Source organism: Dunckerocampus dactyliophorus, chromosome 8, assembly GCF_027744805.1.
Source record: "Dunckerocampus dactyliophorus isolate RoL2022-P2 chromosome 8, RoL_Ddac_1.1, whole genome shotgun sequence".
In the NCBI taxonomy this organism is placed as follows: Eukaryota; Metazoa; Chordata; class Actinopteri; order Syngnathiformes; family Syngnathidae; genus Dunckerocampus; species Dunckerocampus dactyliophorus.
The window spans coordinates 13,288,190-13,300,838 of NC_072826.1; the positions used below are offsets into that span (position 1 = coordinate 13,288,190).

Here is a 12,649-nt window from a genome sequence, read left to right on the forward strand (position 1 = left end):
GAGCTGGCTGACACAAAACACCATGCAACATGCTTCATGCTCTTATTGCCTGCCTGGGGAACAATAGCTACATCTCAGGGGAGCAGCTGGACTACTGGGGGTGGGGGGTGATGAGGGGTTGGCTCACAGAGCTCAGTGTGAATGTGGGAAAGTGGTGACCCTGTACAGAGCAGATCTGATACCTGATTGGTGACTTTGACCCAGCACACTGTTGTATTAGAATAACGATTTATTCCCTGAATCTGCAGTCACACAGAAAGTTTGAGTCACTCACATGATTTGATTTGGCATAGTTTAGTATGCCAGATACCCTTCCTGACACAACTATCCAATTCAACCAGGTTTTGGACAGCACTGGACATTTCCAGTGGCTGGGTGTTGGGGCCCTGGCTGCGAATCAAACCCGTGCCGTCTGCACAAAAGGCCATTACACCACCAGGGCTTTAAAGAGATCCCAAACAAGATAGCACAATAGCATCAGCTATACACGTGCAGGAATAACTGTTAAATGAATACCTCAGGATTGAGAAATATCACCTTTGATACGTCCGCCATCCGATTGTGGCCGGTGTGTGCAATGTACTGTATGTTCAATCGATCCCAATAAAAAGTTGATGTGCTCATGTCTAAAGCAGCATCTTGTAAACAGTGAGTTTGATCTACTTGTAGCAATTAAACAGTATGCAGATACATGAAAAACCAAGGAACTGGAATAAGTAGACATCAGGACACATGTTAACACGAGACGTGGCGCCAGACTGGGAACAGAGCGTCAACAAAAAAACAATCTCCCTGTGAAGTGTGCCAAATCTCCTCGGGGAGGGGTCGGGTGGACGGTCGGGCAGGGCAGGAGGATGTTAATCACACTCCACTGTGACTCTGCGCTCGCGGCTTTCCCACACTCCTCACATTATTGAGCCGGCACCCACTCAATAGACATGTGCCTCGTTAAATGCTAATTCGGCCCTCATTCAAGGGACCCCCTCCCCTTATCTGCATCCCTCCCGCCTCACCTCCCTATGGCCTGGGGCGTGCTGTGTAGATGCAAACAGGCCAAAATGAGGCCAAATATTTGGACTGGATGCAACGCAGAGATGCATGGTGACATACTGTAATGCAATACAACACACGGTTTTTAGCTTTGATTTGCTGTGTTTGTTCATGTGAAGTAACCTTTTATGCATAAATTACACAGCTCTGTGGATGCTTTGGAAACACAAATAAACCAACAAATTTTGTCTGGATGCAACCCGAAGGGCTCTGTGTCGGTTCAATACAAGTCTGATCAACCCTATTTTTTTGTTTTTTTGCTCTTTTTGTTTTATGTAAGGTAACTTTTTATGCATAAATTAGACATTTTCTCTTTGGATGGGGAAGAAACGGAAATAAGCCTACATATTTTGACCAGGGATACATTACATCAGCAACCAAACAAGGGCCGCATAATGAAAATCAAAGGATGTGGGGCGCTTTGATATTTCTATGTAGTTTTTTATTTTGTAAAAAGGCTAAAAAAAATGTTTAAAAACAAAACTTTGTTTTATTATTATTAGAATCAACATGAACATTTCAGCTCCTTCTCTTCAAAGTTTGCCCTTTTGTTAAACTTTTTCCCATTTTTGATGGGGTTTTTTTGGTGTAATTTGGTTTCTACAATATGCCTTGAGCCAATAAAAAAACAAACTGCGGGCCGCAAATGGACCCAGGGCCGCACTTTGGACACCCCTGCATTACATGATCACATAAAGGATCTCTTTTGGTTCAACACAACTCATTTTATCATGTTTATCTGTTTGGGAGTTTATTTTACCCAGCTGGTCCAGAGCAATCAATGTGATGTAAATTTTTTTACATAAATTACACAGAAGAAAAAGAAATTAAGCAAAATATAAATATAACATCACAGTAAGACAAGTTACACATTTGTCGAGCTCTTCCTTTGATAGATTCTTTAGTAACCCTGCAATGGTAATTTACGAGGTATGTAGGTTAAAGGAAAACCGCACGTTTTTTTTTTTTATTTTGCCCATCCGCAATCCTTATATGAGACATGAACACATGTATTTCTCTTTTCTGTGTGTTCTAAAGATATAAAAACAGATAAAAAGAGACAGCTCATTACGGCACGTAATGGAACACACTTATGCAGCCTACAAACCTCCAACAAGGTTTTATGGTTTTATAAACAGGTGCATTCATGATCGACCGGTCCAGGGTGTAGCCCGCCTGTCGCCCGTAGTCAGCTGGGATAGGCTCCAGCATACCCCATATTCATGATAACATGTAATACTTACAGTATTTTGTCGTATTTTGGTCATTTTAAGCATTACCTTAGCTGCGTTTTTTAATCTGTTTGTATATCTTTTAAATGCACAGTGAATGTCATGTCTCATGTAAGGATAGTTGATGATGGGCAAAAAGCGCAGGTTTCCTTTAAACAAACTAATTTGCGTATGGTGACTTGGTGATTTAAAAAAAAGGACAGACACATTTGTGGTTGGGACAAGACGACAATCCAGAATAATCAATATTTGCAGTATGTTAAGTATAGTGTTGATTATTTATTTATTTTTAAACTCAAGCCCTAACTTATAATATATGAAAGGTTGGTACAGTATTTCTGTCCATTCTTGCTTTGATTTTTTTTTTTTTTTACATCTTTTTGAGCAGCAGTACAACACTGCCCATAGAATGGCACTGTAATCTCCTTGAGGCTCACTATCCAGATAATCAATATATCTGGATAATATTTTCAAGATTCAAGATATTTATTGTCAATTTCACAAAATATGCAAGACATACAGGAGAATCAGAGTACTGTTTCCCAACTTCCAAGAATAACAGAAAAAGACAATAATGAATGTACTTCAGTCATATAATATATAATATCATATCATACCATTGAATAATAATATAATATGAAACTAAACTGCACTGTGTCGGTTGTCATAATGATCTGCATGATGCAAACATCTTAAAAGATCCCCCCTCCAGCCGTCCTCCCCTTCAGACATCTCGTCTATTGTGCCGGTGGGGCTGTGAGTCAGTCTTCTCTGCTTTCCCACAGTCGGTCCATTCACTGCACCTCTCCACAACAAAAGAAGTGTGTCTGCTTGCACATCACATTAATTACAGAGTCACTTTACGGTTTCTCTCCCACCGCTCCTAAATGGGCATTCCTGGCTTTGTTAAAGGGCCAGGAGGAATGCAGACATGCGCGGGATTATCAGACGTTCTCAGGATTTTTGAGACCCCCTCCATCAGCGCTTGTTTATTTGTGATTGTATTCATTGCTCATTAGCTAGAAGCTGTCCCGATCGCTCAGTAACTTCAAATGATTGTGTTTCTTCATCTCATTTGAAATAAACGTTGCAATCGTAAAATAATTTCATTATCAAGCACTGTAGACATAAAGCTCTTTATAAATTAATAAATCAATCAGAAGTTGGACTTGAGGCCAACCCGAAATTGTAATTATTCATCTAAGTCAGACATTTTGGACATTTTTGGGATGGATTTTTTTCTGTTCCCAGTACACAAAGCAATGTCCTAGCGTGCTTGGATGATTTAGGTGCAGAAGAAGCCCACCAAACCAGTAATGAGAAGATGAGTAGAACGGAGATGGCGAGCCAGCAGGTCCAACATTAGTGACCTGTGACCTCACAAATGGACACAAGCTTAAAGGGGAGCACACTCCAAAATCACATACAACGTCTTCCCATTGGTACTTGTGTGCATGTTATTGTAGTACAGTAGTGTGGTGGGTGAAAGTCACTGATGGCAGCATCAGACAGCAGGTCTACACTCTACAGGGTCACGACTTTCCCACATTCACACGAAGCTCTGTGAGCCCCCCGACGTCCAACCCCCGCCTCCACCCTAAGTGGTGCAGCTGCTCCCCTGAGATGTAACTATTGTCCCCCAGGCAGGCAATAAGAGCATGAAGCATGTTGCATGGTGTTTTGTGTCAGCCAGCTCTCTGATTGGCTGACACTGTGAGAAAGTGCAGCCAGAGCCAGAGCCACACATTCATATGGAGATGTAGGACTATAAATAGGAGGCATGAAGCCAGTGGAGATCACATTGTGGACAGCACACACATCCAGCCATGGCACCTACAATCACTGCAGCAGTCTGCCACTCTCAGCAGCACGTGACACTCACACACAAGGTAAGTTGAAGATTCCTCATCACCTCATCTTCTCACACCCTGCTCATGCTAGCACTGGACTCCACAAGAAGTGTCTTCATCAGCTTGTTGTTCTTCCTGCAGCTCAGAAAGCCTCTGGTGGAGAAGTTACGCCGAGAGCGAATCAACAGCAGCATCGAGCAGCTCAAGTCTCTCCTGGCACCAGAGTTCCTCACGCAGCAGCCGGACTCCAAGCTGGAGAAAGCGGACGTCCTGGAGATGACCGTCTGCTTCCTGAGACGACTCAAGTCTTTGGACGGCTCGCCCGTCCATCGGGGTTACTCCAGGTGCGCTCGTGAGGTGGCGCATTTCCTGTCGGAGGAGCGGGCGAGGGCACACTTCCAGCAACTTCGGTTTTCCAGTGAGGAGAAGCTGAGAGAGGAGAACGTCTCTCCTCTGATCTCCCCAGTACACAGCAGCATCACCAAGGAGGCGAGTTCGTCCCACAGCGCCCCCTGGAGGCCCTGGTAGACCCTCTGGACTTTTGCTGAATTTGCCTTTTGTAAAGGCTTACATGCTGCTGTGTTCTTTTTTAAAAGAAGTCAGATGCTTTGTATTCAAATGTTACTCGGTGTAGTAAGTAGAATTATTCCCAATGGGAATGCACATGTATTTCTTCCATCACACCGTTGAATGGTGTATTTGGTGTTTTTCTCCATTCAGGAGCACGTCATACATGTTGAACATGTTTCAGTTATTGTAAGACTTAATGTGATCTGCATTCGAGCCAGATGTTTCAATGTGCTGCTTCTGTGAGTGACAGCACACACACCTTCAGTGAAGGTTAACTGTGTTCAAATGAATGTATTCCTTTCAAGCCAAGGCATTCGCATTAAAACAATCATGAAAAAACAACATGGTCCTGTGGTACTTTACCGAAATCATTAATTGAAACAGGCACTAACTTGGAGTTAGGTAGGCCAGCACAGTGGAACGCTTGTAGCATATAAACAAGGTCAACAAAGATAAATGGAAACACTCCTCTGGGGTGTGCAGGTATACCTAATGTTGTGACCTCTGATAGGTCCATGCACTTGACAACACACTCAAGTAAAATGTCCAAACTAAAAACTCTCATTGCATCTCAATAAAATACAATGCGGTGCAAAAGTTATTTGATTTCAAGAATTCAATTTAGACAAAGAGACCAATTAAAGAAGGGGTGTACTCAAAAATTGATATGTTGATATTACATTTACATTTTGTGCATTAAAGATGCTAAAACCATTCCAATCAATGCTAAGCTATCTGAACAAAACATCCACATCTTAGCTTTGTATCATAGGTTACAGAGTAAATTAGCGTGACATCTAAACACGTATCATTAATAATGAATTCATATTATTTTTGGCTTGGGAAGTTTTTTTAGATCATTTTTTGATAAGAGGGTGAACCGGTAGTTTAAAATATTCAACAGTTTTTCAAATTTGATGAGATACTGAATTTGGGTTTTGTATTAGCTGTAGCTATAATCATCAAAATTATGAAGAAATTAAGAGATAAAATAAACAAAATTAATCTTAAATTTCCATTATCCAAATTAGGGGTATCCAAAGCGCAGCCAGGGGGCTATTTGCAGCAGGCAGCTTGCTTTTTATTGGCCTGCAGCACATAGCAGTAGTAATAATTAATACAAAACAAAGCTTTGTCTTTAAATATATATGAACTTTTATTTTTTATTTTACAAAATTAAGAAATACCTAAAAATGTCAAAGGGGCCTCTCGCATCCTTTGATTTTTAGTATGTGGCCACTAAATGGAAAAAGTTTGGACACTCCTGATCTAAATAAATGATCATTTTAAAGCTAAGTACGTGGCTATTACACAAAGTTTGCTCTTTAAAAGGCTTTATTCTGAGTCAGACTTACTTCCATATTTACATTCTTTTCCTTTTTGCCGTTTTACTTCTGTTCTATTGTTAACCATCTTTGAGTATCTTGAAAAGCACTATATAATTCAAAAGCATTATTATAATTTGTATTCTAATAGTGACAATCAATGGCAATAGAATTCAAATAGAATCACGATTCCTTTCCTCATGTAGTTCTTCTTTTTTAATGATTACATATTGTATTGAGCCTGTAGTATCTGAAGATAATGTGTGCTACAAATAGGAGTCAAAGGTCAGACATGGAGACAACACTCATGTTGCCCAATAAAATCTAAATACAATTTGCTCCAGGATAATTTCTGTAGTTTGTTTTATTCTGACTGTGATCTACTCTATGAAATGCATCCACAACTGCCACACAAATACATTTGTACATCTTGGACATTTATTCATTCTAAATCTGCAGTGACACAAAACAAACTGAAACCCAGCTTTTAAAAACAACAACATATGCATACACAGCATACACAAAACAATAGCCAAGCCCCTTTTAGAAAAATAAAAGGCGTGCAGTTTGAAAATATAATACCTTGAAACAAGGCAGGGTGTCTGCAAAATGTAGTCACTCATTAGCAGGAGGCCACATTTCATTCACAGGTTCACATTGTTGGGATCAAAATAAAAATATAAGCAGATTCTCTTGAAAGCAACCTAAAAATAAAATAGATTGCGATAAAAAAGGAAGTTATGTGGTCGCAAAGAAACGCAACCATAAGGCATTTTTTTTTAAATAGCAGCATTGTAGAGAAGAATTTTTTTTTCTTCAATCACCAGCAGCACCAGCATCACCAGCATCTTCACATCCAAAGGTCATCACATTGGACAGCTTCAATAAAGCAAAGCAGGCTTCTTAGTCTCTAGAACATCACTGAAAATCCATCAGTGAGCTCCACTGGCGCTGAAGACTAGCAGCACAGCGGCACCACGTCCTCATCGCCGTCGGGAAACATGCGCAGGAGGTCCCTGGCATGTTTGGAGTAGCCGTAGTGGGACAGCAGCACTCTCTTTAAAGTAAGGAAAGACTTGGTCCTCTCCAGGAGGTCGGCCACAGGGAGGCCGTGCTGCAGGTGCTCCTCTATCAGAGCACGCAGCTTCTCCACACCGCTGCTGCACTTCCTCTCCAGCGTGTGCAGCTTGCACCTGAGGAGAAGATTCTGTCAATGCTCATCTTCAAAACACAATGTTGGATGGTGTAGCTGTACCCACCTAAAGAGCTGCTCCTTCACGCTGTCTTGAAGACTGAGGTCCACATACAGAGACATGTTGTGTTTTAGAGTGCAAAGTGTGCTGAGACATGTGCGTCCCCTGCGCACGCATTTATGCTCCTCGTCCGCCTCCCGCTCAGCCAAGTAGCCAATCAGCGGGGTGAGGTGGGGGGGACAATGGTGTAAATTCAGAGGGTGTCAGACGGAGCAGGTGGGGTTCTTCATGGGGCGTGCCCCCCTAGTGTTCATGAAGGTCAGTGGGAAAATGTTCCTCCTCCACTTGACACGACCCCCGGAGAACAGATGAGGAAGTGTGATGGACATGAGAGAAGAACGTAGCAGAAAGTCTCAGAGACATAACACGCTCTCATGACCTGGCAGTCACATGACTTTAATTCATTATGAATGGATTTTACTGGAAACATTTAACAAAAAGAATGACATCACGGACTGAGGCGATGTGACACTTGCTCCCTCCTTCCTAGCTTTCTAGCTCCCATTCTTCCATCCCTGCATTTTATCTTCCGTCCATCCTTCCTTAGTTTCTTATCATACTTCCTTCATCCTTCAGTCAATCACTCAATTATTTCTTTCTTATGCTTCCTTCCATCCTTATTTCATATCTTCCTTCCTTCTTTCAATCTCGTTCTGATTGTCAGCATGGCAACAGGGTTTCGGCGTGGACGAGGTGTCTTTTTTTTGTGTGTGTTCCCGTGAGAGAAACATAAAATCAAACTCTTCAGGAGGCATCAAATGTCGACACGATTGTTGTTTGTACTCATCTAAAGTTTCTAAGGTCAATAAAACGAGTCTCCAGCCTGCCACGTGCTTCCCAGCAGAGGATCCCAGGCTTGGCAGATGGTGGATCAAGTCAAGGGGCCTCCTGGCCTGAGAAGCAGGCCAAGGCTTTGTGGGAGCAGACACACTTCTATTGTGCAAGCACCATTCAGGAGTGTGGGAAGTCGTGTGTCACCGCGGCTCCCAGATCCCTGCATGAATGGAGGGGGTGCCATTTAGACAGGGCATGTCCAGTCGTGAGCTAGAGGAAAACCTGAAACTCCACACAGATGGAGCAACTTATAGCACATTTAGTTGTTACAAATATACACTCTCTCTCACTGTAGGTGCACCTGCAATGCTCATTTTCAACTGATGCTGTCAGAAAGGTTTTCATTGAACAATATGTTTGTGAGCGTGCTCGCCGTTTGTTTTGTTGGTGGTGTACATCTGCACTGCGTCATCACTAAGCTAACTATTTCTAACATTTTAGCTTCCTGAAGGGGTGGGAAAAGTGTGGTGATAAAAGTTAAACTAGAAGAAAATTTGCTGTGCTGCATCTAAAAATGATGAACATACACACACACACACACACAGTCACTCACAAATGTAAAAAAATAAGAATTACATACGAATCTGCCTAGAGAAAAAGGGTACATACTTAGAATATCTTTATCTTTATGCATAAAATTGTGGTATATTGCACATAATAGTGTAAACATATTTAGTATGAATGGATCCATAGAGTTCATCATTAACATATTTTGAATGGCACAACAAATATTGAAGTTTATATTCATTTTACTAAATTATTGTACAATGCAGTACTTTCAGTTGTTGATAATGTTGTGCTACATTCGCTAGTTATTGAGCCGCTAAGCTAATTTTTTTGTATTTTGTCCCCAAAAAAGTGCTGTAAATATTTTCCAAAATGGTGGCTACGCATGCGCATTATTGATTTGTAGCAGCTTTAGCTTAGGTATGAATGTGAGTGTGAATGGTTGTTTGTCTATATGTGCCCTGCGATTGGCTGGCGACCAGTCCAGGGTGCACCCCACCTCACCCGAAGTCAGCTGAGATAGGCTCCAGCATACCCCCGCGACTCTAATTAGGATAAGCGGCATAGAAAAAGAATGGATGGATATGTTTGGATGGATGATATTTCTCCGTTTACAAAAAGAAGTCTAGCTGAATCCTCGACATTAATCCATTATTGCACTCTACTTTTGGTTGTTCAATCAAATATAACTGCATTTTATGTGTTTTATTCTGTTTATTTACGCTTGTTTGACTTAACTGGATATGACATTTACGTCTGCGCTCCGTGCAATGCATAACTTTTTACGTAGCTCCGTCTTGGTGGAGGTCATAAGACAATGGAAACATCCGCATGCTAATGAACTATTTTAATAATAATGATTAATAAACGGTCTTTCACTTATATAGCGCTTTTCCACCTACAAGGCACTCAAAGCGCTTTGACACTGCTAGCACATTTACCTACTGATTACGCAGCATCAGGAATAACAGGGAGTTCATTATCTTGCCCAAGGATACTTCGACAAGATCACTGGAGGACCGAGGATGGAATCTGCAACCTTCAGGTTGGGAGATGACCACTCTACCACCTGAGTCATGCCGCCCCCAATATATCACATATATCAAGTATGGTTATTGACCATTTATGTTAATCCATTAAACAAATAATAACCAAAGTAATTGAACTACCACACCACGTGCTGTAAAAATTTGCTAAAGGAGGAACGATTATCTCAGACAAAGCCAGACAGAGAGACAGAAACGTCAATTAAAGCACAGACTCTTACCGGCTGCCATTCATGTTTTAAACGACTTCAACTGGGGTTGTAATAAAATTGCTGCAACATTATGTGAAGATTGTCCGTTTAAAGTTACAATCGTGGCACTACTCCCTGCGTTCCTGTTGTGTGCGTTAATGTATATGTTCCCGGGACCTGGGTCGGTCTCAGATTAGTTCCGGGTGAGTCTGCCTCTGTCTAGCCTTCCTTGATTTTTGACGTTTGTCTGGCCGTAATATACATTACAATAAATATACAATAGGATTTTATTTGTTTTTAAATACAGTTTAACTTCATATATTGATATGATATTGTCATATATGGTATTATATTTGCCTCGACAGATTTTCCAACGAATGCAATGAAGATCTGCTTAAAAATGATGGCAAATCACTGACAACAAACCACAGTGCAGAACGTTTGAAATGATCATTTTGTAGCTGAAAAGTTATATAATAACTTAAATTCCCGAACTATCCCTCCAAGTTGTAAGATGAAATCAGACAACACAAAGCGTTTATATTTCAGATATATTTTTTTCATAAGTCACTTAAAGTTTTCATAAAGTGATGATCCATCACACAAGTAGCTGTAAACAAACATTTGTCTTTATAAAAGACACAATATAGGAACACAGTCTGTTCAAATGCACAAAGTAAAGACAATAATTTGTCTGAAATGAACAACCTTAAAGCTGCTCAGAATGTCCTTTGTCACAGAGTGATAACTTTTGATAACTTTTTTTACACTTGTTCCACATACAATTAGGTCCACTGAATGCACAATTAGGAATCAATGTGATCAATAACATCACGATTTAACACAATGTGGTCAAATTTACATTTACATACATAATGTACGTGAATGGCAAAGATTATTTTAAAAAATATATAGCAAAATCAGTTAGTCTTTACTCCTTTTTTTGCTATTGTTTCATCCAGCAAAATCAAAAGTATATTTTGGTTTGTCAAGGAAAATCAACGTGATTACAAACAAAGTAAGATGCCATTTCCGCAAAAATGGTTTATAAATAGCCTCACAAACTATTGGTTGCAAACGCAATCAAATGATATGATCCATGCATCATGCATGACAAAATGTTTTCATTCCAAAAGTGAAAAATATTACTGCTGTTGTTTCCACTGGAAAAGTCATTCAGCAAAATAATAAAGTAAAATATAACTGTCTCATGTCGAGGACTGATGATCAATATGATCAATACTATTGTACAGTTTGTTACAATTTCCATAAAAAATATATTTTAAAAACTGCCAAATAGCAATCAAATGTGATTCATGCATCATGCATGACAAGATACCTTCTCCAATATTTCTAATAAGAAATAAAAGAAATACAAATATAGCTTTTGTCCAAACAGAAGAAGACGCGACTTCAAGAGTGAAGAAATCAGAGCAGCCATCTTTGACCATGTCCCTGTCAGTCTGTCTGTGTCTACCAGGGCCTCCAGGGGGCGCTGGGAACTGAGCTCTCCTCCTTAGTGATGCTGCTGTGGACTGGAGCGCTCAGGGGTGAGAAGTCCTCCTCTCTCAGCTTCCCCTCACAGGAAGATTGAAGCTGCTGGAGGTGCTCCGGAAGTCTTCCTTGCAGCTGCGTAAAGAAGCAGACGGTCATCTCCAGGACGTCTGCTTTCTCCAGCTTGGAGTCCGGCTGCTGCGTGAGGAATTCCGGAGCCAGGAGTGACTTGAGCTGCTCGATGCTGCTGTTGATTCGCTGTCGGCGTAACTTCTCCACCAGAGGCTTTCTGAGCTGCAGGAAGAACAACAAGCTGATGAAGACACTAATTGTGGAGTCCAGTGCTAGCATGAGCAGGGTGTGAGAAGATGAGGTGATGAGGAATCTTCAACTTACCTTGTGTGTGAGTGTCACGTGCTGCTGAGAGTTGCAGACTGCTGCAGTGATTGTAGGTGCCATGGCTGGATGCGTGTGCTGTCCACAATGTGATCTCCACTGGCTTCATGCCTCCTATTTATAGTCCTACATCTCCATATGAATGTGTGGCTCTGGCTCTGGCTGCACTTTCTCACAGTGTCAGCCAATCAGAGAGCTGGCTGACACAAAACACCATGCAACATGCTTCATACTCTTATTGCCTGTAACTATTGACAATGGTTACGTCTCAGGGGAGCAGCTGGACCACTGGTGGTAGGGGTGGGGGAGTGACGTGGGGGGGTTCACAGAGCTCTGTGTGAACGTGTGAAAGTGGTGACCCTGGAGAGCGCAGACCTGCTGCCTGATGTTGCCTGATGCTGCCATCAATGACTTTCACCCAGCACACTACTGTACTACAATAACATGCATGCTGACATGTAACCATGAGGCCAAAGAAACTTAAAGCTTAAAGCTAAGCTAAAGCTAAAACTTAAGTTAAAATGAAAGTGAAACTTGAAGAGAAGCAAAGCAGAGGAATAAAGTGAGAAACCTTCAACTCAGGTGAAGACAAGTGGTGCACACCAAAGTGTTCAAGGTTGATAGCGACTGAAGGTAGAAGATCAATGCAAAAGAGCATCATTGCTACCTGAACAAGCCTCCATGTGCACATGTCAAGTCCACAATAAACATGTGATGATGTGTTGTGCACAGACAAGTGGAAGATGTGAGAGTGTGATGTGGCACATGGCCTTTAGAAGCAGGCCCCACGTGTCCTCACGTAGCATAGTCTTTGGATACGTGTGTCGGTGTGAGTACGAGCGACATGTCAGTTTCCCACACTGACTCATGGCTCTGTGTTGCTGTGGAAACGGACCATCTG

At 41.4% G+C, this 12,649-nt stretch overlaps 2 protein-coding genes across 2 annotated transcripts; one reads left to right on the plus strand and one right to left on the minus strand.

Annotated features, from left to right (window-relative positions):
* Positions 1–4,041: 4,041 nt before the first annotated feature.
* LOC129186517 (transcription factor HES-5-like) lies at positions 4,042–5,022 on the plus strand. The gene is made up of 2 exons (XM_054784853.1): positions 4,042–4,171; positions 4,274–5,022. Exons 1-2 carry the CDS (start codon positions 4,109–4,111, stop codon positions 4,658–4,660), a joined length of 450 nt encoding a protein of 149 aa, XP_054640828.1. The 5' UTR covers positions 4,042–4,108; the 3' UTR covers positions 4,661–5,022.
* Positions 5,023–10,434: 5,412 nt separating this feature from the next.
* Positions 10,435–11,824, minus strand: LOC129186577 (transcription factor HES-5-like). Its single transcript, XM_054784961.1, has 2 exons — positions 11,749–11,824; positions 10,435–11,646 (listed from the first exon to the last, which is right to left on the minus strand). The coding sequence occupies exons 1-2, from the start codon at positions 11,809–11,811 to the stop codon at positions 11,332–11,334; spliced, it is 378 nt and encodes a 125-aa protein (XP_054640936.1). The 5' UTR covers positions 11,812–11,824; the 3' UTR covers positions 10,435–11,331.
* Between the last annotated feature and the right edge of the window lie 825 nt (positions 11,825–12,649).